This window comes from Rattus rattus, chromosome 10, assembly GCF_011064425.1.
Source record: "Rattus rattus isolate New Zealand chromosome 10, Rrattus_CSIRO_v1, whole genome shotgun sequence".
Classification (NCBI taxonomy): Eukaryota; Metazoa; Chordata; class Mammalia; order Rodentia; family Muridae; genus Rattus; species Rattus rattus.
The window spans coordinates 11,242,420-11,266,919 of record NC_046163.1 but is presented as its reverse complement, the minus strand read 5'-3'; the positions used below and the strand labels follow the sequence as shown (position 1 = coordinate 11,266,919).

Below are 24,500 nucleotides of genomic sequence, written 5' to 3'. Positions count from 1 at the left end.
GCATGTGTCACAGGCAGACAGGTGGTAAAGTAGGATTTGGGTGTCCCAAAGGACAGGCAAAAATCACTCAAATAACCTCATAAGGAAGAGTCTGTTCACAGAAGCAGGGATTTCTACACAGGTTTTGGCATCTGTCTTATGCACTCGTGTGTGTGTGTGTGTGTGTGTGTGTGTGTGTGTGTGTGTGTGTGTGTGTGCTTGTACAGGGTCCAAAATACAATGTCAGGTATCATTCCTTAGGAGTTGTCCTCTTGTGTTTTGGGACAGGGTCTCTCATTGTCTGGAGCTCACCAAGAAAGCCAGGTTGGCTGGCCAGTGAGCCTGTCTCTGCCTCTCCAGGCTAGGATGAATGACAAGCACGTACCACCAATGCCCAGCTTTAAAACAAACCAAAACAGCAAAAGCAAAGCATGGATTCTCGAGACTGAGCTGGGAGGCTTACTTCATACTTGCGTGGCAAGCACTGTATTGACTGAATGATCTTCCTAGGCCCTCTGGTTTTACAATGAGCCTTTTCACAATAGCCCTAGGCCCACCCAAGAGGCTGTAGGCAAACTATGGCTTTCTGCAGTGCTCAGGCTCAGAGGCCTATAAGAGCCACTGTTTGTGCTACATTTAGGGTCTTAAGGCCCATGCTGTGAAAGGTTTAGTCACCAGCTTATGTTAGTGAATGATGGTGGGACCTTTAAGGGGTGGAGCCTAGTAGGAGAAAGTGACATCAGCCCTTGGAGGGAACACTGAGCCTTAGCTCCTCCTCTTCCTTCACTTGCCAGCTGTCTTAAGCAGGCAGAGCAGCTCATCATACTCACCATCATATGCTGCCTTGCCACAGAGCCAAATGCAACAGGGCTGACTGGCCTGAAACCTCCAAAACTGAGCCCAAACAACCAACCTCATGCATTGTCATAGAAACAAAAAGCTAACCAACATAGCTTAGGTCCCCAGAACAGGGTGGGAGGTGGTCTCAGAACAGTCTGGACCCTGTCTCCTGCTCTCTTGCTCTTTAAGACTTATTTTATCCTTAAGTGTGTGTCTGAGTGTGTACATGTGTGTGTCTGTGTCTGTCTGTCTGTCTGCTGTCTATTTGTCTGTGTAGGTGCAAATGAAGTGACTGCAAGAGACCAGAAAAGGGTTTTGGATCCCCTAAAGCTGGAGCTATAAGTGGTTGTAAACACCAGACATGGGTGCTGGGAACCAAACTTGGGGGCTTTGTAAGAGCAATTGTGCTCTCATCCACTGAGGCTCCTCTCCAGCCCAGTCTTCCATTCTGATGAAATCTACCCACTTACATAACTCCTTATACATAGGCTCACTCTCAGCAAAGGACAGCCATTCTGGCATTCTCTAAGACATCTGGCTCAGCTGGATTCTCCAAGTCCTTACTCACTCTGCCCATTATGGTAGCCCTTACTTGGGTTTCTCAGAAACCTTCTATGAAAACCCAAATCCAAGTTCATAGAGAACAAATGGCCAGGCTTACAGTGTCCCTGAAGATGTCACCCATTCTGGCTTGGCTAGGACTAGGCATGGGAAGACTTGGGTTTCCTTGCTCTCAAAGGCTACTCTAGGCTCAGCGTCTTCTGGAGGAACCCTGTACTGGTAGATCTTACCTGCCACCCATCACCCATGACACTAAGGGACACAGAAACACTCTCCAATCATCAGGAAGGCAGGGAGAGGCTTACCTTTTAACGTGCTGAGGATAAAACAAGACTCATCTTGGAAATTCTGAACCATCTGAAAGGCAAAAGCAAGACATGTTCCTCTCAATGACATCTTCCTCTCATCAAAAGGTTTGACAAGGGGTTGGGAAGACAGCCCCATCAGTAAAGTGACTGCTGTGTGAGCAGGCAGGAGGCACCAGAGAGACTTCATTCAGAGTCTCCTTTGACCCCTACATGCACAAAATAAAAGTTAGTAAAAGGTAACAGGAGGGCAGTGGTGGCACACGCCTTTAATCCCAGTGCTCGGGAAGTAAATAAAGGAAGGTGGTTCTCTGTGAGTTCAAGGGTAGCCTGCTATATAGAGTGAGTTCCAGGACAGCCAGTGCTCTGCTACACAGAGAAACTGTCTCCAAAAGAGTAAAGGATAGAACATTTATTTATTTATGTGTTGGGTCATCTTGGTCTTTGCTGGACTCATTAAAGGAAGGTTAATGCTACTACAAAAAGTGTATTTTTAAAAAACTGAATACAAAACCAGGCATGGGTGGTATACACTCTTAAACCTAGCATGCAGGAGGCAGAGGCAGGTAGATCTCTGGGAGTGTGAGGCCAGCCTGGCTTACAGAGCTAGCTCCAGACCTGCTAGGGTTATCGCATCATGAGACTGTGTCTCAAAAACAAACATCAAAATCAAGCACAGCCAATCCCGTTTTGGTTGATGACAAAACACATATACAATTGGTGGAGCTGAAAGTTTCTCATGGCTTAGTGGCATATCATCCTAGAAACACAGTAGCACAGTTAGTTATTCATGTCTGGTGAAGTTGTGAGCACCCTACATGGGAGTAGTAGCTCCTCTCTGTTTGGTCCCTGTAAAGTCACTGACACATCCATTAATCACTGTTAGTTGATTCTTGTGGCTGAGAAGCAGTGCGAGGGCCAGTATGGTGCAGATGACCCACAGTACACATCACTAGGTAGTGACCTAAATGACTCTACTGCCGATTTTCACATGGACACATCACCTTTCGTGCTGCTATTTTTGTTTTAGGGTCTCCCCTCACACACCAGTCCATTGATGCTATCTGTGCTCAGTGACTGCACCGTCCAGGTTTGAGTGCCTGTAAGCTAGGGTGCTTCCACAGTGATGTCCGCACCTAGCAATGGCCCCTCATCTTTCACGTGACTGTAATGTGTTTCTAAAACAATTGTGCCTGAATGAAATGCCAAGTGTCCTCCCTGTGCCAATGTCTTTGAACCCTTGATCCAGAGCCAGTGGCACCACTGGAAAAGTTGTGGAAGCCTCAGGAGGTGGAGCTTTGTTAGAGGAAGGGGGTCGATGGGTGGGTCTTAAGTGCTTATGGCTAGACGCTGTGCTTCCTGATGGCCCAGCAGCCTCCGGGCTCCTGCTGCTATGCTTTCCCTACACTGAGGGATCACAATAACCCTTCCTCCCTGGCACTGCTTCTCCGCAGATCTTTTGCTACTTCAACAAGAATTAACTAACAGTGATTAATGGATGTGTCAGTGACTTTACAGGGACCAAACAGAGAGGAGCAACTACTCCATGTGATCAGGAAAGACAACTTATAGGCTCTCCTAAGCTCTCACTATGGTTCCAAATGCTGACTACAAGCATGGTCCCATCTGTAAAATGGGGCTGATGAAAACGTAAGTGGGGTGTACGATGGGGACTAGCATCTCTGCAGGATGATAAATATCTAGAAGACATCACCCCTCAAACTCTCCTGCAAGGCATGTGCCCTAGACAAACCCCTTCGCACGTGTACCCTCAAGACATTCAGAAGGACATTGAAAGCAACATTGTGATCACATGAAGCTCGTACTGTTTTTGTTATTCTCAGTAGCTGGAGTCAATTAGGATCTACCCACTCAGAGTGACCCTCGGCTGCTCATAATCACATATCTGTGAATCAAAACATATGGTGGAGTGAAAGAGGGAGCACAGAGAGAATGTATGGCTCAACCACACCTACAGCAGCAGGCTGCTGGACTGAAGGGATGACTAGTTTGTTTGTAACCGGCTTGCTCTGCAGGCACAAAGAGCCAGAAGAGCCAAGTTTGATCCTCAGAACTCAGGTTAAAAAAACAAACAAACAAGATAGGCCTGGCACTGTGGCGTGTAACCCCGTGCTGGGCATGTGGAGACACTGAGGATTCCGAGGCTCTCTGACCAGCCATCCAGCCATCACAGTCTACTGACCATGAAGAGACCCTGTCTTAAAATCCATGGTGGGTAGTGCCTGAGGAACATGAGAAACAATGACCAAGGCTCTCCTACAGTCTCCACAACCACACAAACACATGTACTGCCCCCACCCCTAAGCATGCTAGGAAGAGGATATGACTAGTAAAAAATACACACAGACAGGCAAGGGCCAAAGGTGATACCAGCCTACAAAGGGGCTGACAACCATCACAGTCTGTGAGCTGGGTGCAAGGCCTTAAATACTTATTAAAATGTGCAAGTCAGGGCAGGGAGGTGGCTCAGCGGGTGAAAGCACTTGCCATGCAAACCTTGTAGACACAGGCTTCATTCACAAAACCCACTCGCACATAATGTCCTATGATTCCACACATACACTATAGCACACAAATACCTGCATGCAGGCACACGCACATGTGCGCGTGCGCATGCACACACACACACACACACACACACACACACACACACACGTGCACACACACGTGCACACACACGCACACGTTTTACAGAATCTTTGCTGCTTTTCACAAAACACATCCAGAAACAGTAAAATATAAATATATACATAAACATGCATGCCAAAGCCAACAGGATAGCAAATCTCCTTCCTATTTTTTTTTAAAAAAAAAAAAGGAACTCACATTTTATTGCCTGCTCTGGATTACTGCCTCAAATCCTACAAATGCATCCACCTGTAGGCCCTGACCCTCCCTGCAGGGCCTAATGGTGCATGAAGTACATTTATTCTATACCTCAGCCTGCTCCAGCTTGGACTCTTGGCCGCCCAGCCACTTGGGCATGAAAAGCCCTAAGCGGAGCCCACAAGGGCTTAATCAGTAACTCCCTTGTTTAATTGAGTGCCCTTGCACCCCAGGGGCCGGCTCCTCGCTGGCCAGGCTGCCTCCAGCACTCTGGGTAATTCAGAGCTGAAGGTTTCCAAATTGATTCGGATTGAGTGGGAAGGAGACTTGGGGAATGAGAATGGCCTACTTAGCCATGGTGGCGTTTGAGGTCTGCTCTCTGCTTCACTTGTTTAACTGCCTGCTGTTGAGGACACACGGCAAGTGGGGGAGGGACTTCCTCCGGGACCTGGGAAGTCGCAAGAAATATTCATAGTTTTGGTTTTCTCAAAAAGAAACCCTTGGGGGTCTGAGGAGGTATGTGGGTGGCTCCAGTGCTTGCTGAGTTAGCATGTACAAAGCTCTGGAGTCTGTCTCTAGTCTGTCTCTAGTCTGTCTCTAGCACAGTGTAGAGCAGGTGTGGTACAGTACAGGGCTGTAATCCCAGCCCTGGGGAAGAGGGAAAAGAGAATGAGAAAGTCAAGGTTATCCTTGGCTACACAGTAAGTTCAAGGCTAGCCTGGGCTACAGACAGATCCTCCTTGAGGTGCAAAGCTACTCTTCTAGTCCATTAGAGTGGTCTACCACTCAGGCCCTTTTACCCTCCTAGCTTCTCTTAGCCAGCCCTAGAGGCAGGCGCTTCTGGTCTCATTATCATTTCTGTGAAATGGGAGCAAAAAGTAGCTACTTTAAGCTAGACCTGGTGGTGGTACAGGCCTGTAGTTCCAATACGCACAAGGCAGGAGTAGGATGACTGTAACATGATTAAAGCTAACCTGGTCTACATAGTGAGTTCTGGGCCGGTCAGGGTTTTACACTGAAGCCCTGCCACAAAACCAGAAGAGAACAAGGAAGTGTAACTTCACTGAGCTGGGCTTGCTCCATACTCCTCTAATCCTGGTGCTCTGGAGACAGAGGCAAGCAGAAGACTGGAGCAAGGTCAAGGTTAGCCTGGTCTCTATGACTTTCAGGTTTCATAGGAGATTGTTATAAAACCAACCAACAAAACAAACAAAACCATAGCTCCCATTTCTTAAGAGGTTGGATCTCTTACTGGCTCAGATCTCTAACAATTGATTTACCTGGGTTTCTACCTTAACTTCAGCCCATATCAGCTTAGCATCTTTGGGCAACTACTCAGTATCTTTGTGCCTGTTTCATGGGATGCTAGCAGACACATATATGTATGTGTGTGTATACACATTTATATGAATATCATATACATATTATTTAATACACAATACATGTGCAATAAATATATACATCTCTATATAAGCAGGAGTAGCAGCCAGGACACAGTGGCTATATGACTGTAGTTTGGATATGGAGTGTCTCTCAAAGGCCCCTGTGCTGAATGTTTGGTCTTGGTTTCTGGTGCTACCAAGATGTGGAACCTTTAAGAGGTTGGGCCAGCAAAAAGAATTCAGGCCACCAAGGTTATTAGTGGAGGGAATATTGGGACCTTAGTGTCCCACAACCTTGCTTCTTGGCCATAATGAGTGAGAACAATTTGCTCAGCTGCTCTCCTACCATGATAGTTTCTATCTCTCCAGCACTGGGATCACCCTGGGGTTTACCACTATGTCCAGCTTTGGACATGGGCTCAGGACATTGATTGAATCCAGGCGTTCATACTTTTAAGTCAAGCACTTTACTGAGTGAGAATCTCCCTAGACTGAACCTTTCTTCTTACGTTCAGGATCTCAGACATTTGTTACAGTGCCAGAACACTGACCAATACAACATCAAACACACATTTTCGTTAGTTGGAAGTATCAGTGGAAGAAGATCCAGGACAGAACAAGCTTAAGATCATCTATCTATTCCATCATGGGCAAGGGATGCTCAATTTGGGAGACAAGTCTGCTCAACACACACTCCTCACAGGGCTGGAGCAAGCTTCTGTCCCTTCCTGGATTCTCTGCTAGCAACTCTTTCCACCTTCCACAGGACTGTGTTTGAGCCAAACTCAGTGGCACACCCTTCAGACTCAGAGAGGTCTTGCTAGTGTCTCCCAGGGGCCACAGCAGCACCTCTTTTAACTACTGGCCTTGGGACATGATTCCTGCTTGATAAGTAGCACATTCTTCAATGTGCATGTGCCTCAAGAGCACGCAGCCAAGCGCACTTGAAGAAGGCTGTTCTCTGACTAGAACAGCCATTAGCATCTTAGTCACAGCAGCTATGATCACCTATAAGAGACCCTCAAGATGGAGCTGTGGAGATGGTGGAGCTGAGGAAAGGTAACTGCCCCAAGTCTGACCCCTCAGTCTCACATGAAGGAAGGACAGGACTGACTCCTCCAAGCTGTCCTCTCATCTCTGAGTGTGCATTAGTGCCCTTGGCCCCACTCACCTCCCTACCACCCCACAAAATAAAGAAATAAAGAAATGTCTGGAATTATATATAGGGCATGTTGTCTGGAATTATAGGGCATGTTGCCAGTCCCTTATAGAGGGGGGTGCATGAGGAGGGTTCTTGGCTCCTCACATGGGACTCCAGCTCATTCTATACACCTTTCCCACCAGATTTAAGTAACTAATTTGCAAGGTAAACTGAATGAGAGACTCCATCTATGCAGCTATGGGGACAGACTTTCATTCAGTGATATGGCTGAATGGGGGTCATCTATGCTCCTGTTAGTAAACCCAAAAAATTAATCAGTCTTGGGACTGCTACTTAAGTCTGTTGTTAACACCCTAAGAAGAAATTTGTTCCTATTTTCCCAGGAAAAGTCCCACAACAGTGACTCAGCAGCCCTTTAGACCCAGCTGTGGTGTGAACTTCCCCTTCCATCATAGGTAACCAGTAGGGTTTCAGCTTCAAGCAGGCAACATGCATAGAAAACAGATATGCTGACCCAGCAGAGGATGCTCCTGGGTGGGGATCTGGGGCTCTTCCTGAGGGCCAGCTCAGCTCACCTCATTGCTTACCACCACGTGGATGCCAGCAGGACCCTGTCGATAGACCCGGTGGATGTGCTGTGGGGGGATGCTGTACAGGCTAGCAATCTTCTCAGTCAGCTCCAGGGTAGTTAGTTCTTCCAGGAAGATAGCATGGTATACTGTTGGGGGAGGAGCAAGTACCTTCCTTTAAAGGGCTGGTAAATTAAGAAGAACCTGTCTATGTGTTTCTACCCCATTCTGAGAAGCCAACAGCTTACATGTAAGGATGCTAAGAAGGCTGGCAAAACCCATTGACAGGTAAACATAGGTTGGCTGTTTTTATCTCTCTTGGGCACATATGTTGATTCCTGGGTCCAACGGGCTCCTAGTTAGGGGAAAAGGAGGACCTTGAGGAGCTCTGGAATTCAGATGTGGTGCCTGGTGTGCACACTGCATGGTGGGAGAGAGAAGCACTAAGTCACCTTTCCAGGGATTACTCAGTAGCTGCTGGTGGCGGGAAGATATTTAAAGACAATTGCACTAGTGTTCATTGTTCTCTGCTTCCTCAGCTTGTGAGCATCTGCCTCGAGCTCCTGCTTCTGTGCTTTCCCTGCCTCGATGAACTGCCATCAGACTGTGAGTGGGAAGAAACCCACCCTTCCTTCCATCTTTCCTTCCTTCCTTCCTTCCTTCCTTCCTTCCTTCCTTCCTTCCTTCCTTCCTTCCTTTCTAAGTTGCTGTCGTGGGTGTCAGGTATTTTGTCACAGCAATGAGAAAAGTAACTGAAACATTGAGAACAGAAATTGAGCAGGCTCAGGAGTCAAGATCAGGCTCTATTCCACTCACCACACAGGCTATTGTCCCCATTGTCATCGTGCTTCTGTGGCAGGGGTAGTTGGTTCTGCTCCAGCTCCTGACAGACATAGATGGTCATCTTTGGCCTCACATTCCTTGCAGAGAAAGGGAAGGAGGGAAGGAGGGAGGGAGGGAGGGAGGGAGAGACAGAGAAAATAATTAGCCAAGATGACAGACTGCTACTCTAGAATGTTCTAAAATATTCCAAAACCTAGAGCAGACTCTGCAGTATAAAGGGATTTAGGGAAGAGGCAGGTGGTAGGGATATAGAATGGTTTTCATGGACAGGGATGGAATCCAGTCGTGATGGATATTTCCGGCATCACAGAGGGTGTTCTGGAAGAGGTGGGGTAGATGACTCTTCCCAACCCGCCAATCTGAGGCTTTTCTGTAAAGCAGAATCTCAAGATCAGGATTTCAAGAGGTGGTGTGGGATGTGGGTTGGTGGTGTGGGATGTGGGTTGGTGGTAGAACACGTGCATAGCATGTGTGCAGCCCTGGGTTCCGTTCCCAGCCACGGAGAGAAAAGAGACAGAGAAAGAACTTGATATAGAGAGTTCCTCACACAAGGCTCATCTCCCCAATTCCACATATAGGGAAACTGAGGTTCAGAGGAGCAATGGCTTTTTTTTTTTCCATTGCACAGCTCCTAGGAGACAAATCCATTAACTGTACTCTCCAGCTGTCCTCAGGGCACAGGAGCAGCTCAACAACACAGCATGCACTTGGCATACACAAGCCCTGGGTTTTAGTCTCAGCACCAGAAAAAATGAAAAGTACAAAACTTCAAAACTCGGTCTGAGTGTGATGTTAACCCTAGCGCCACACTTCAGGGTCCCATAGTGCCGCAGGGCAGGGTCCCACATGGCCAGAGATTTCTGGGTTGTCGGAATGTTTCATTTCCATGGTGGTGGAGAATTCTATCAGATAGCACTGGCCTGAAAACTGCACTATGGTTTCGAAGACCATGCCCAGGCCCTGGGGAGGAGTCAGAGCTCTCAGCCTGGACTCTGTAAGTGTCCAGAGTCTGGGCTAGTGACTAAAGGCCAAGATCCACAGGCTCTGGGTCCAATGGAGGAGAGGGAGGCTGTGATGGTTAATATTAATTGATGATCTAGAGTCACCTAGAAGACAAACTTCTGTGAGGGAGGGAGTTTCTAGATGGGGCTTACTGAATGAAAAGGCCCACCATAAGTGCAGGCAGTGCTACCTCATGAGCTGGGGCCTCGTACTGCATGTGGAGACGGAAGTAATCCGAACCCCCAGAGCATTCTTCTCTTTCTGCTTCCTGACTCACAGATACGACATGACCAGACACCTCCCACTATTGCAGCCATGACTTCCTTATGATGAAGTGCTATGGAGTATGGAGGAAGCCCGAGTGACGTGTGTGCTGGACATTATCACCTGGCTATGGCAAGGGCCCTAATGTCAAACCTCAGAGTCCGTGAGTGAATAATGATAGTGGGTTCAGAAAATGTCTACCGTGGCTCCACCCACCCTAGATATTTATAGCCCAGAGACCGTTCCCACAAAGATGAGCTAAATCTAGCTCCTTGTTCAGCTGTATACTGTAAACCCTCTTTCCTGCCTACCTGTATGCACTGAGCCTTGCTCAGCTGAATGCAGTAGCCTCGCCTCCCTGTACAGCCCTCACAAACACACTGAGTCTCTGGGCTGTGAGGTTTCCCCATCAGAGAGCCCATTCTCTCCACCCAGCTTTCCTGTACACACATCTGTCCTTTCCTCCTTCCCTAGGGCCCCAGTCTGGTCCATCCCTTGAGATGTCAGGATGTGTGTGGCGTTGAACCTTCAAACCACAAGCCAAAATAAACCTTTCTGTCTTAAGCTGACTTGGGTATTTTGTCGTAGGGGTGAGAAAAATAACTAATGCTGAGATATTCTGAGCAAGGGGCCACTGCAGCCAGACACCGAGGTGGTCTCCACACTCACCTCACTCACCGTCCCATCCTCCCATGGCACCCCCTCCAGCATTTCCCTCCACGTTGAAAGGATTCCTCCCATCACCTAGTCCACAGTTCAAGAGGCTAAGGTGGGGCTTCTGCTGGACCCAGCCAGCCCTTGTGGCCACAGTCTTTGGTTGGCTTCTCTAAGAAGCTGCACCTACCTGCCCTTGATGGCATTAAAGAGCCGAATCCCGTCTGCGGGGCCACAGACCTGGACCAAATCATCTCTGGACATCTTCAGCAGGTCAGCACCTAAGCAGAGACATGCACCACTCAGTACAGGCAAATACCTGCTGACCCCACAGCAGGGCCCAGCCTCAGCCTCAGTGGGTAAGACGAAGCACAGAGGGAAATGGTGTGAGGATAAACAATCCTAGCAGATCAGTCACACTGTCAGCAGCTAAGATAGTGTGCTCGAAAGTGTAGAGAAAGTTAGTCCACCCCACCCAGCCCACCCCTGCCTGACTGCCGCCCCCTTCTTTGTCCTCTACACTAGCACTTTCTGTCTGCACAGATTTTATCAACATGCTGCCGCCAACGACATGTGTGTAAGCACACAGATCACTGGAAGTTGACAATACAAACAAACCCCGGGAACAAACCAGCACAAACCAAGAGGCAAAACATTAGTCTCCCAAAAGACATCCATGGTCAGGCCTAGCACCCCATCTGAAGGGGCAGAGGAAGACCAGCAGTGTGAAGTCTTTAAGAATTGAGTCTTCCAAATCCAGAGCACTCTCCAAGGACCTCTCTCCCCTCGGATGACTTGTCAGAAGTAGCTGCAAATACAATGGCTCCCCGAATCCAGCCCCCACTTTTCTTTTCTTTGAGGCATGGTTTCATGTAGCCCAGGGTGAGCTGGAACTTCTCAGACTTCTCCCTAAATGCACTATACCCAGTTTATGTGGTGCTGAGAACAGAACAGAGGGCTCCTCGAGAGCTACGCATGCAGTCTCCAAACTGAGCTATGGCTTTAATCCAGAATGGCTGCACAGGCCAATATCCTTCCTTCTATGGTCCTGCCAGAATCCAGATCACTGCCTCTCATGACCTGACCTCCCTCATTGCTTCCCTGGTTGTTCTGTGACACCCACCTCACTGAGGGTTCCCCTGGACACAGCCATAGGCCCATGGGACCAAAAGCAAGCCAAGAAGACACCTGTGCATGCACTCCCAACCTAACTCCACGATGCTCACCCGAGAAGCTGGCGAAGAGCCAGCAGAACTGTGAGAAGCGGTTGCGGTGCAGCCACTGCTGGGCATCCTGGATAGAGGCTGATGGGAGCAGGTGCTGCAATTGAGAGACCGAGGGGGTTCAAATAGGTCACGGAGCCAGCGGGAGCCCCAGCCCACAATACCCATGTACACTTACATCGCTGCCCAGCGGTAAGGGCTCCACCGGGTGATTAGGTGAGCTGTTACTGGAATGGAAGAGGGATGGTTAGTGAGCATGAGGGCTGCCAGGGACACAGAGGTTCCAGAACCTAAGTGGTGCCTACATTTCAGCAGCTGTGTGACTTGCTTTAAATGAGTCCCACGAGACTTCCTAAATGAGTCACAAATGTTAACTAGACCCAGTCTCTCATGATGAATGCCTCCTGCTCGGGAGTTTTAGATGGGCCGATCTGTTTCAAGCAGCATCGATGGGTCTACCTGTGTCGTCTCCAGCAACAATGGAGGAGGGCTTGTCTGTTTTGCCTGGATCCTGTGCTGCATGGTGGAGCCTTACCTTTGTGATGGTCTACCTTGACTGGACTTAAAGTCACCATGGGAACAAACCTGAGAATGTCTACATCAAATTAATGAAGGTGGCAAGACCCACCCTAACTTTGGGCAGCACCATCCCACGGGCTGGGGGTCCTGGGCTGAGTAAAGAGGAGAAAGTGAGCTGAGCCCCGGCACCCTTTCCTCTGCTTCTTCACTATAGACACAGTGTGAGCAGCTGCTTCTAGCTCCATCTGCCCTGGCTTCTTCACGAGGACAGGCAATATCTCCTTGACTTGAGAGCTAAAATAATCCTCCCTTAAGTCACTTCTCGTCAAGCATCTTTGTCCCAGTGCAAAAAAATGGCTAGATCCCACCAAGTTCCAGTCTAAGGAAAGGACAAGATGACCAGGGCGCAGGCTACACACACTCCTTCCAGTAATTCAGCACCCTGGAAAGCTGCAGCTAGACCAAAGTCGTCAACCATCAGTGGTGACAGCAAGCCTTCCACTGTCTGTACCACAGGCATATCCTTCCTCATGCCCCCTTCTGCATCGGGGAAAGCGGGGCTTAGGGAAGTTAAAGAATGTGTATCCCTAAGGGTAGACATTAAAGAGCAGGTTTGCCTGATCTAAACAACCCTTTTCTTTTTTATTCTATACTCATGAGAAGACATACCATATAGTAAGACCAAGATCACACAGACCTCCTTTGTCTTAGCTGACTTTGAACTTGCTATGCAACCTCAAACTGCCGATTCTCTTCCTCTACCTTCGGAATGTTGGGATTACAGGTGCCTCCCTCCACACCAGGTGCTGAAGGTCAAACTCAGCATTCCTCCATTATCACCCAACCCTGATTTTTTATTATAGACTGACTGCAGAGTGGGGGCTCAAATCAGAGGACCTGCACCCACTGGCTGGAGTTCTCCTCGGCTCACTACCAGGACATTACTACAGAGCCACCATAGTGAGGTCAAGAGCCTCAATCCGCACAGCCTGCCAGTTAGAATCTGCCTATGATGCTGGCGCAGTCCTACCACTGTGTCCTTGGGGCCACATGACCTATCTGCAGTGGGCCAAGGTTCAGCAAGACTAGCTTTGGTGCTACAACACTGAAACCCAGGGTGGAAGCTCCTACCTGGACAGTCCCTTCAGGAAACATACACAAGCGGTAGACAGAAAACCTACAAGGGCCTTCCAGACGCCTTAACTATCTATCTATCCAGTGCCCACCTCAGTCGAACACTGGTCTTCAAGGTAAATTCTTACAAACCTGTTGCCACTTATGGAAGTATATAGAAAAAGCACACACACACACACACACACACACACACACACACACACACAGAGAGAGAGAGAGAGAGAGAGAGAGAGAGAGAGAGAGAGAGAGAGAACACATGGTGAGGTGTGATAGCATACACCTATAACCCCAGCATGCAAGAGGTTAAAAATGTAGGGTTGCAAGCTCAAGGCTAGCTTGAGCTAACCAAGTTCAAGGTCAGTCTGGATTATATACAACCCTGTCTTAAAAATCCAAAGCTATCTGGGTGGTGGTGGTATAGGCCTTTAATCCCAGCACTCAGGGAGGCAAAGGCAGGTAGATCTCTGAGTTTGAGGCTAGCCTGGTCTACAGAGTGAGTTCCAGGACAGTCAAGGTTACAGAGGAACCCTGTCTCAAAGTAAAACAAAACAAAACAAAAACAAAAACAAAATAAAACAAACCCCAAACTAAATACAGGAGCCGGAAGATGTAGCTCAGTGGTAGAGTTCTTGCCTAGCTTGCACCAGGCCCTGGATTCCACCCTCAGCATGGGGAGCTAGAGAGAAATAAATATGGCTGTGATTGCTATACCAGTTAGCCACACTAAAACCCAAACAGATGCTAGGCCATGGCATGAAGGAAGACCAAAACAGGACCACCCCAACGCATGGCAGGACCCCAAGGAGAGGAAGGTTAGACATACCCTTCACGGAGGCCAAAGCTGCTAGGAGAGCCGTTGTAGCTTGGGGATGGAGTACTGTTGGCCTGGTATGGTACATCAGGCCATGGAGAACACTGGGAAGAGACATAGGCAATGTGTCACAACAGTGATCGTGGGATAAGCTTAGAGACAGCCCATGGTCCTCAGCCCTTCCAAGCAAGCATTCGTAAGCTGATGCCTAAGACCCTGCTGTGTCAGCATAGAGCCCACGGTGACTGAATGCTCAAGATGAGCCATGGCCAGTCAGACTACTAGGGTCACCTACCATGACAGAAAAAAACCTAGAACTCAGGAAGTCATCCTGGGTCAGGCAAACCATGAAATGCACCACCCATTTGAGCTTCCTGGTAGTCAAACCAGAGGGGAAAGGAGTGTCATATAGTGCCAAAGCCCACAAACTAACTGGTCAAAAATGCCTACATATGCATTACACAGAGGATGGATGACTTCTAAAGAAAAATGAAACAGTAAAATGCAGGGCGAAAACCCATGCTATGGGGTGAGAAAACTGCAGGCAGGGGGGCTGGAGTAGACAGGAGGGGTCCTGGAACTCTTCAAAGAGTAGCTCCTCCCAGCCCACTTAGACAGTTATTCATGTTAGTACTCATCCATCTTGGCTCCAAAAGATAGAAACATGTATGATGTGAGCCTTCCTCTGGAGGACATTCCAATGCACGAGCGAAAATGAAGAGACACAGTTGGGGTATGGGTGAGACCAGGACTTCCAGGGAAAGGGAGTGCCTCAAGCCTGCATTTCTTCCCTTCCTCTAAGGCAGTGACTTTGCTTGGAGAGGGCCAGTCTGAAGCATTCCTAAAGACTGACTATCCCCCACCAAATGCCAGGCTGGTAAATATTTAACCATTGTGAGTGTGGGTTGGAATTTGTTGATGCTAAATCCTACCAAGGGAGGAAATCTGATGAGCTGATAGAAGGGGTGCACTGGCATCTCCCAAGGTCATAGTCTGGATTCTTTACACCAGCCATGCTGATAGAAGTCGGCTGTGCTGAGGGCGAGGATAGCACCCCCTCTTCTTTCTGGGAGTCAGGACTGGAACAGAGAAATTGGGGCTCAGCCAGGATGAGAAACCAGCACTAGGTGGGGGTTCTCCTGGCAGTGTCCTTCAGACATGGGCCTGGCATGGGAAGAAACTATGTGAAATGCAGTCCTTACGTCTCTCTGTGGCAAACAGCAAGCAGAAGTTTTCCTGTGCCGGGCTCCCTGCCCATTGTCACCCTCAGAAAAACTAAAGTGCCAGTACATACTTGTAAGTCACCTTAGCCTTTTACCCTGCCTTATGCAAATGCTCCTTCAAGAGTGGCTTAGCACATACATACACAGGCATACATATATCCGGGACCTGGCCACCCGTCTTGGATTTCTGTACCCAAGTCTCACCATTAACCCAGCGTAACCTTGCATGCATGGCCACCCTGGGTCATATAGTTATCTATGTTCCTTTGGAGTAAATCTAATTAGTCAAAACCACTGACACAAGGAGGAATCGCTAATAAAAACAACAAACAACAAAACCCAGGGCTGGGCAGTGGTGGCACAAGCCTTTAATACCAGCACTTAGAAGGTAGAGGCAGAGGATCTCTATGAGTTTGAGGGGCCAGGGCTGCACAGAGAAACCCTATGTGGGAAGGAAAGAGAAGAGGGAGGGGGGAGGGAGGGAGGGAGGGAGGGAGGAGGGAGGAGGGAGGAGGGAGGGAGAACAGGCAAACAAAAGGAAAGGCACCCAGATGGCCAGTGACAGGAAGCAGGAGGCTGCTAATAGCATCTGAGGAGTTTCAGGCAGAGGGTTGCCTCTTTGGTGTATTTCTTTATCTGTCCAAATAAGAACTAGCTAGTGCTGGGGATGGGCACAGCTCAGTGGGTTCCTGGGTTCCAGCTCTGACACAGAACCTTAAATTTACTTGTATTGTTTGATTATATTTTATTTTATGAGTTTATTTTTTATTTTATTATGTGAGTATATATGGTGTGTGTGTGTGTGTGTGTGTGTGTGTGTGTGTGTGTGCGTGCGCGCACTTTGATGTGCATGTGACATGGCTTGTGTATGGAGGTCAGAAGGTAACACTCAGTTCTTTCCTTCCACCTTGGATCTGGGGATTAAACTCAGTTGCCAGGCTTGTGCAGCAAGCACTTTTACCCACTAAGCCATCTCTCAGGCACCAGCACAGAATTATAAAAAAAAAAAAAAAAAAAATCCATGTTAGTGGACATAATCCCAGCACTCAAGCAGAGACAGGTGGATCTCTGTGAGTTGGAGGCCAGCCTGATTTGGTCTACAGAGAGAATTCCAGGACAGCTAGGGATACATAGAGGGCCCTGTCTCAACAAAACAAAACACAACACAAAAGCCAGAGCTTACACTGGTAGCCAGTGACGTCATGCAGAGTGAAGCCCTGTGCATAGTCCTGCTCTGCTCAGTCTACAAGAGGCCTCCACCTGAACACTGCACAGCTGAACAAAGAACTAGACAGTTATTGATGAGAGGGCAGGAGTCATGCGCAAATAAATGAACCACTAAACACAAAAGGCACAGCGCAGAAAAGTGTGTATTGTTGATATGCAGACACAGGCATGCCTAGAGAGAGAAGCTGAGAGTCCGGGAAAGCCAAGGCATGGGTCAATGGGGAGATGCTCTTGGTTGCATTGTTTTACATTTTGAACCATATGCCTGAAGGAATGTATCACCAGCTCATTCACATTTCCAAAGGCACCAGACATTCAAAGGCAGCAGGGAGCTCAAACTGATCTCAGAATAACCCACCAGCAGCCTCACGGGATGTGCACACTGGGCTCTCAAAGCTCCCACCTACCTTCCCTGATGGCTGGATCTTCCACTACTGTGCACCTTGCCCACGGCCTGTTCCAGGCCCACTGCCAGCCTCCGCCCTGGCTCACCTCAGTGAGGATGGTGGTTTCATAGGATGGCTGGTACTTCTCCTTCTCCTGAGCTGTCCTTTTTTCCATCTTTTCCCGGTCAGTCTTCTGTTTCCGATCAGCTCCCTTGGGCTGCAAGCACAGAACACAGGGTCCACTTGGGACAGAAAGCAGCCTTTGGCTAGGAAAGAAGACAAAGGCCTGAAGGATCACACTTCGGCCTGGCGCCTGAAGAGCAGGCAGCTCAGCTCTCGAACCTTCTGGGTGGCATGTGTTTTGTTTTTTTGTTTTTTTGGTTTTTTTTTGTTTTTTTTTGTTTTTTTTTTTGTTTTTCTATCCTTGGGATCTTTGAGCTTAGCAGGAAGTGCTTAGGAACACTGCTACCAATGGTTACTTGCTTCTGGAAGGAGCCATGGGGAACCAAGACAGGATATATCACAGAGCTGGGGTGACTGATGGAGAGCAAAGAAAAGTGGAAGAATGGATTCTGACCCACACTATGCCAAGGTCAACTCTTCTCAAGCCCAGCACACCCAGCCCTCAGGACATCACAGTCGCAGAGGCATCTGTCTCTGCTGTGACTAAATGATGGTATGACAGGCTGCGGAAGCCATTGCCATTCAAGAGTGCCAGTGAATGCCAGCCTCGGAGGGAGCCACCATTGTCTCTTCTTCACAAACTAGAGGCTCAGGGTTTATTGGCAGGAGAGACCTAAGGGTATAGCCCTCCCTCCTGTGTCACCTTCATTGTGCCTCTCATGCCTCTCATCCTGCTGGGCACAGGAATGACTCAGAGCCCTTGATGTGCATTACTAACACTTAGTTCAGGTCTAGTGGCCAGCACAGAACTTTTATCCCAGTGTGTGCCTTCCTCAGAGGATGCCTTTTGGTTCCCCGCTCAAGGGCTTTTAGGGAAGCCTCCCTCAGGGTAACCCAACCCTAAAGATAATCTTGTGGTAAGCCACGTAGGAACACCAACAATAGCAGGCATGGTATTCAACATGAACATCAAGGATCTATCAAGGGACCAGGGTAGGCAGCCACACCTAGTCCTGTGCTGGCTGAAGGCCTCTCCTCCTTTCCTCAGAAGACCATGGGCTAGCATTCACGTGGAGTAAAGCTCTCCACCTCACATCCTTCAGAGGAGCTGGTCAAAACAGGATGGCTTTCAGAACTCCAACATATCAAGAACCCAAATTTGATGCCCTGAGACCATATAAAAAAGGCCAGGGGCATGGTGACAAACACTGGTGTTTCCAGAGATGAGGAAACCAATCAGTAGATCCCTTAGCCTAATGGGCTAGTTCTAGTTCCAGTGAGAGAACCTAGCTCAAAAATAAGGCAGATGACTCCTGATGAACCTAAGACTGAGCTCTGACCTCAACATGCTACACATGTGTACTTCACCACACACACACACACACACACACACACACACACACACACACACGCACACACACACACACACACACCCTTATATACAGAGAGAAAAAAAGTTTATAGGTAGCATGACTGCCATAGACTCAAAGTGGCAGGCCACGGAGTGAAGGTGGTCTTGCTTTCAGGGGGCACTAAGTCTGTTGGGGGAGCAGCCTCAACTGCTCAGCTTCTAGGTCTGTGATTATATCTGTGAATACTTGGTTCCTGCTGATCCCTGCTGAGAGGAAAATCAACATGACTCTGCTGTCTTTCTAACACAGCCCTATCTGAAACCGACCTTTTCCCAAGAGGTTCCAGATTCATCTAGGTGTGAAGAAGGGTAGTAAGTCTGGTCACCCATAGTGACCCCTTATAAGAGGGGGCTCCACTTCTCTACAGGTGGACAGAAACAGAGCAAACCTGATAGTCATGGGCTAGCCTCGTGCTGTAAGAATGACATAGGCCTGCTCCGTCCTCCTTTTCCCTAGGGGGCTTAAGTACTGAAGGTAAGCATGCTAGCTCCCACCTTCAGGAAATAATCAATTCAGATGAGGAGATAGGAACCAGCAATGAAAGACAGGATGAACCAGGGCACATGTCAGTTCTTCTGGAGAGAAGGCTAGATTGGGGCTGGGGGCATTTCTCAATAGTGAGATCTTGTAGGGTGCTGCCTGCCTGCCTGCCTTGCCAAGCAAGACAGAGGCCTGAGTTTGGAACCAACACCCACTTAAAAGCCAGGTGTGGCAGCACATGCCTTCTGTGCTGATCCTGAGGAGGCAGAGACAGGAGGATCCCTGGAGCAACAATCAGCTAGTCTTACTGAACTGGAAAGTTCCAGGTTCAGTGAGAAACCCTGTCTCCAAAACTAAGGTGGACAGTGGACAAAGACTTGATGAACCAGTGAGATCGCTCAGTGTCCACTTCAATCCCCAGGACCCACGTGGAGAGGGAGGGCTGACTTCTGCATGTTGTTCTGATATCTATCGTGCAGTCAAGTCTCTCTCTGTCTCTCTCTGTGTCTCTCTCTCTGTCACACACACACACACACACACACACACAGAGCCAACCAATGCAGAGAAAAATAGCATTGAGCTCGACTAAAGAATGGCCCTCTTAGCCTCATGTTTACTTTGTTGTTGTTGTTTTGTTGTTGTTGGTTGGTTGTTGTTGTTGTTTGAGACAGGATTTCACCATGTTGCCCTGGCTGGCCTGGAGCTCACTACTATAGACCATGCTGGTCTGAAAATCACAGAGAGCCACTTGCCTCTGAGTGCTGGTACACCTGCATTTGCCCTCATGCTGAAGGAGATACTATACAGGAGAACACCTGTGAAATGCTTGCTTAGAGTCAGGGAAAATACAACAGAAAGATGAAAAGCCAGTCATTCTTACAAAAGCAGAGTCTTGCACTGACATGGGAGACACCCATCCTCAACACTTTTGAGTAACAAGAGAAGGCTGGGCAGGGATAGAAGCCAGAATCAAGAGAGAGGCCCCAGCTAACAGGAGGCCACGTACTCAGCTGGGCCTATGATCTAAGCAACAGCAAAGGGTCGTTTGAGCAGGTTTGACCAGGATGGCTGTGTTAAGGGCATCGTACCTTGAACACCTTGATCTGGCAGCTGGCAGAGTGTAGATGCTCCGTGTATTCTCCATTCTCGTTCTGCTTAAACGTGTCAATCTGCACCCGAAAAGGCACTCCTTTCTCACCCCCGTGCTTCCTGGGGGTGAATTCCGTGCTGATACAGTGCACCTAGGAGGGGAATGTGAGGCCTGAAGTCGGGTAGATGAGAGGACTCCGGATGCCCCTGAGGACTACCCCTCCCCAAGGCGGTGACCAACCTGCTTTGCCTAACTCCCCACTTACCCAATCAGGCCAAGGCCTCCTTGCCCTCTAGAACATGCACAGGGAACATCCCATCTCTGTCCCTTTACTCTGGGGCTCTGTCTGATCAGCATTATTGCCATTGTTCCCAGCTACTAACCACAGTAGCCACCCCACCACCCCATCCAGAAACCTTCCCCTTCATAAAAATCCAACTTGTGGGGCAACTGAGCAGACCTCTGAACAGGTCTGGAGTCGTAGTCGGAATGCCCAACTCATCGCTGTATTTCTAAGTGCGTACTACATAGGAGGCACCATCTATGTATCCTGATACTGTAATGTTACAAAATCAATGACTACAATACAAAAATAACTAAATTTTGGAATGAGAATATTATTTGTTTTTAAAAATTGCACCTGTGTGTTCCTATGGATGTGTATGTGCACGCATGTGCACCTAGAAGACAGATTTTGACATTTGTGTCTTCTTTGGTTGCTCCCCATGCAACATTTTTGTTGTCGTTGTTTGCAGTTACTGTTTGGGGGGTTGTTTGTTTCGTTTTATTGGTGTTGGTATTGTGACAGAGAGCACTGGTGGTGCTGGGACTCACTCTGCAGGTCAGGCTGATCTCAAACTCAGACATCCACCTGCCTCTTGAATGGTGGGATTAAAGGTGTGGGATAAAGGCCCATGGTAACGAATGAGACCCATGTAACTTTTTAAGCCAGGGTTTCTCAATGAACCTAGAGCTCGTAGATTTGGTGAGGGTAGCTGGTAGACAAGCCCCAGGAATCCTGTGGTCTCCACTCCTTTAGCACTGAGGTCAGGTGTGTGCAGAGGTGACCAGCTCTTACAAGCTGAGGATCGAGTTCAAATCCTCATGTATACGCAGCAAGCATTTGACTGACTCTCTAGTTTTTTCTCCAGCCAATCTCTTGGACTGGCATATTTCTTATCTGATAGGTGGGAAGGGAAAGTGTGGTAGCCACCTGCTTATAATCCTAGCACGTAGGAAACTGAAGCAAACTGTGTTCAAGTTCCATAGAAAAGACCTTGTCTCAAAAACAAACAAAAATGGGGAAGAAAGCTTGCAAAACAACAACAGGCAGCCAGTCAATGAAAAGACCATGCGAGTAAAGAACATAGCAGGCCTTCGCCATGCCCTTGGCCATCTGAACCCCAGATGGCATGTAATTCAAGGCAGGAGCCACATAGATGCAAATAAAATGAACTCAGTCACAGCAACTAGAGAGAATGGAAGAATATGCCTCCATAAAACACTGGCTTTAAAAACTTTTGTTACTGCTAAGCATGGTGGCACACACCTTTTATCCCAGCACCTGGGAGCTGGAGATGGGAGGATCTAACTCTGTGAAGTTGAGGCCAGCCTGACCTACATAGAGCAATGGTTCTCAACCTTTCTAACACTGTGACCCTTTAGTTCCTCATGCTGGGTGACCCCCAGCCATAAGATTATTTTCCTTGCAATTTCATACCTGTAATTTTGCTACTGTTATGAATCACAATGTAAATATCTGATATCTTGTGAACTATAGGTTGAGAACACCACTGACATACAGTGTTCCAGGATAGCCAGGGCTACATAGAGACCCTGTCTCCAAAAACACTCAAAAACAAAAACAAAGGTACCTTGTTATATTTTTTATTTACTGTGTGTGCCCAAATGTGGGTGGCTGTGTGTATTCCTGGGGCCCATGTGGAGGATTAGGCTGTTTTTTTTTAATGAGGTGGTGTGTGTGTGTGTGTGTGTGTGTGTGTGTGTGTATTCATATAGATGTTAGAGATCAATCTCGAGTGTGATTCCTCAGATGTGGTGTACCTTATTTTCTTAAGCCAGGGTCTCTCATTGGCCTGGGACTCACCAATTAAGCTGGGCTGATTTGTCAGTAAGCCCCAGGCATCTACACCCATCAATCACCTCCCCAACACAGTAGTCACCATTCTAGTCTCTCTTATATGGAGGATTGAACTCAGGTCCTCAAGCTTTTTTGAGGTAAGTACTTTGCTGACTGAATGAGACACCTCCCTAGCCTTGGAAATACCAAATCCTTTTTAACCTTTCAGTATTCTGAAAACATGAACCCAAACATGACTCTACACCATTCCAAGTCCTTGCCTCAGTGTTCTTGACCTGGACCCCAAGTCCTCCCATCCCCTGTCCTCCTTCAGCTACTCCCACCCCCAACTGGAGGCCATCTTGGCTAGCTGGAAGGCTGCCTTCCAACGCTGTCATGTTTGCTTACCTGAATGAATGCAGATGCTCTCTTTGCAGGATCCCATAAAAACTCTACAGCATTCAGTTGGGTTGGGCTGGCCCTGGGGTCCAAGATACCAACAGACAGTGGAATATCTGCACACACACATACACAAAAGTACAATGGTCAGCCTCTTCCCAACACTGAGGGGAAGGACCCAGTATGGGTCCAGACTCCTTCACCATGGTTTGAAACAGCACCTGTACTGGCTAGTTTTGTGTCAACCTGATACAAGCTGGAGTTATCACAGAAAAAGGAGCCTCAGTTGTGGAAATACCTTCATGAGATCCAACTGTAAGGCATTTTCTCAATTAGTGATCAAGGGGGAAGGACCCAGCCCATTGTGGGTGGTGGTCTTGGGTTCATTCTATAAGAGAGCAAGCTGAACAAGCCAGGAGAAGCAAGCCAGTAAGAAACATATCTCCATGGCGTCTGCATCAGCTCCTGCTTCCTGACCTGCTTGAGTTCCAGTCCTGACTTCCTTTGGTGATGAAACAGCAGCATGGAAGTATAAGATGAATAAACCCTTTCCTCCCCAACTTACTTCTTGGTCATGGTGTTGTTTGTGCAGGAATAGAAACCCTGACTAAGACAGCACCTGTGCTTTGCCCAACTCCACTGGGAAATAGATATCCTGGCCGGAATTGCTGTGCAATGCTTGAAGTCTTTATGTTTTCTTAGACACGTTTCCCTTGGTTTCTATTTGGAAGAACTTGCTGGTGTGCTGGTATATATACCCTGTCATCACCTTAGCTTTCGAATCCCAAAGCACAGCCAAGGGCTGTGGACAGAGCAGGGTAGCCAGTACCTGAGTCCTCAAGCTCTGTGATATGTTTGCCCTTCCCCTAGCCACCTTGGATGAACTGGGCATGGTGACACACAATGCACTCACTCAGGAGGTAGAGGCAGGTGGATTTTTGTAGTTTTGAACTCAACATAGTCTACCTACTGGATTTTAAGCTAACCTGGCTGCTCACCCTTTAAGGCTCTGAATTCTTCTACAGAGCCTTGGCACCCACTGAAAGTTTTTGTGATGTCCGCCCTTCCTTCCTTCCTTCCTTCCTTCCTTCCTTCCTTCCTTCCTTCCTTCCTTCCTTCCTTCCTTCTTTCCATAAATAGATGTATGGGGGAATTCATGCCTTTCTCCCTCCCCTTCTCCCTCCCCCTCCTCTGTGTGTGTGTGTGTGTGTGTGTGTGTGTGTGTGTGTGTGTGTGTGACTGAAGTCATGCTCGCATTTAACCAGCCGAGCCATCTAGTCAGTCCTCTTTCTTTTGGACTCTCTTTTTTTTTTGACCAGCACAACCTCCACCGCAATGTCGTTCTGCCTGTGCATCTCTAGTACTGGGGACTGCATGCATGTGGCACCATGCTGGGCTTCCCAATGAGCATTAATCCAAGTGGCCCCCACAAAGAAAGCCCATGTGGCTGAAGCGTCCAGGGTTAGTGCTGGCTGGGTTGACTCACCAATGTCTAAGATGCGGTCCCCGGGCCGGCTCCACCGCCAACCCTCCAACTGCTGGTACTCTGTGTACTGCAGCCGGCGGTCGTGGAAAACAACACGGATAATGCTCTGTGGAAGGCGGATGTTGTTGGAGACAGCTGTGTGTAGGGCCTTGAGAGCACCAAGAAGAGCATGCTTCCCTGCCCCCAGCCAGGGAAAACCCTCCACTCCTCTCCAGTCCCTTTAACTGGTTCTTCCTTTCCTCAGAATCCCGAGAACATGGACAATGGTGAGAAACCATGCCTTCCATGTATTCTGAACAGCTAGCTTCACATACATGTCTGACTACTATGCTGTTATGTGCAGGTAAGAAAGGCTCAATTGAGGGCAAAATTAGGCCACAGCTTCTATCTATCTAACCCAGAGCATACTTCATCAATGTAAGCCATGCCACCCTGGTCCACTGCCTACCCATCTAATCCCCGTGGGCACAGTGCACTCCAGAAACTGGTGTGGGACTAT

At 48.4% G+C, this 24,500-nt stretch overlaps 1 protein-coding gene across 1 annotated transcript in view; it reads right to left on the bottom strand.

The window, feature by feature from the left end:
• Positions 1 to 24,500, bottom strand: part of Tfcp2l1 (transcription factor CP2 like 1) — a 52,511-nt gene that overhangs the window by 90 nt on the left and 27,921 nt on the right. The window contains exons 4-14 of the mRNA XM_032915270.1: positions 24,002 to 24,107; positions 22,525 to 22,631; positions 20,035 to 20,187; positions 17,038 to 17,148; positions 14,108 to 14,199; positions 11,810 to 11,858; positions 11,635 to 11,728; positions 10,599 to 10,689; positions 8,462 to 8,565; positions 7,652 to 7,794; positions 1,686 to 1,737 (exon numbers count right to left, since the gene is read on the bottom strand). Of these exons, the coding sequence (XP_032771161.1) occupies positions 1,686 to 1,737; positions 7,652 to 7,794; positions 8,462 to 8,565; positions 10,599 to 10,689; positions 11,635 to 11,728; positions 11,810 to 11,858; positions 14,108 to 14,199; positions 17,038 to 17,148; positions 20,035 to 20,187; positions 22,525 to 22,631; positions 24,002 to 24,107 (1,102 nt within the window). The remainder of the gene's footprint in view (positions 1 to 1,685; positions 1,738 to 7,651; positions 7,795 to 8,461; positions 8,566 to 10,598; positions 10,690 to 11,634; positions 11,729 to 11,809; positions 11,859 to 14,107; positions 14,200 to 17,037; positions 17,149 to 20,034; positions 20,188 to 22,524; positions 22,632 to 24,001; positions 24,108 to 24,500) is intronic.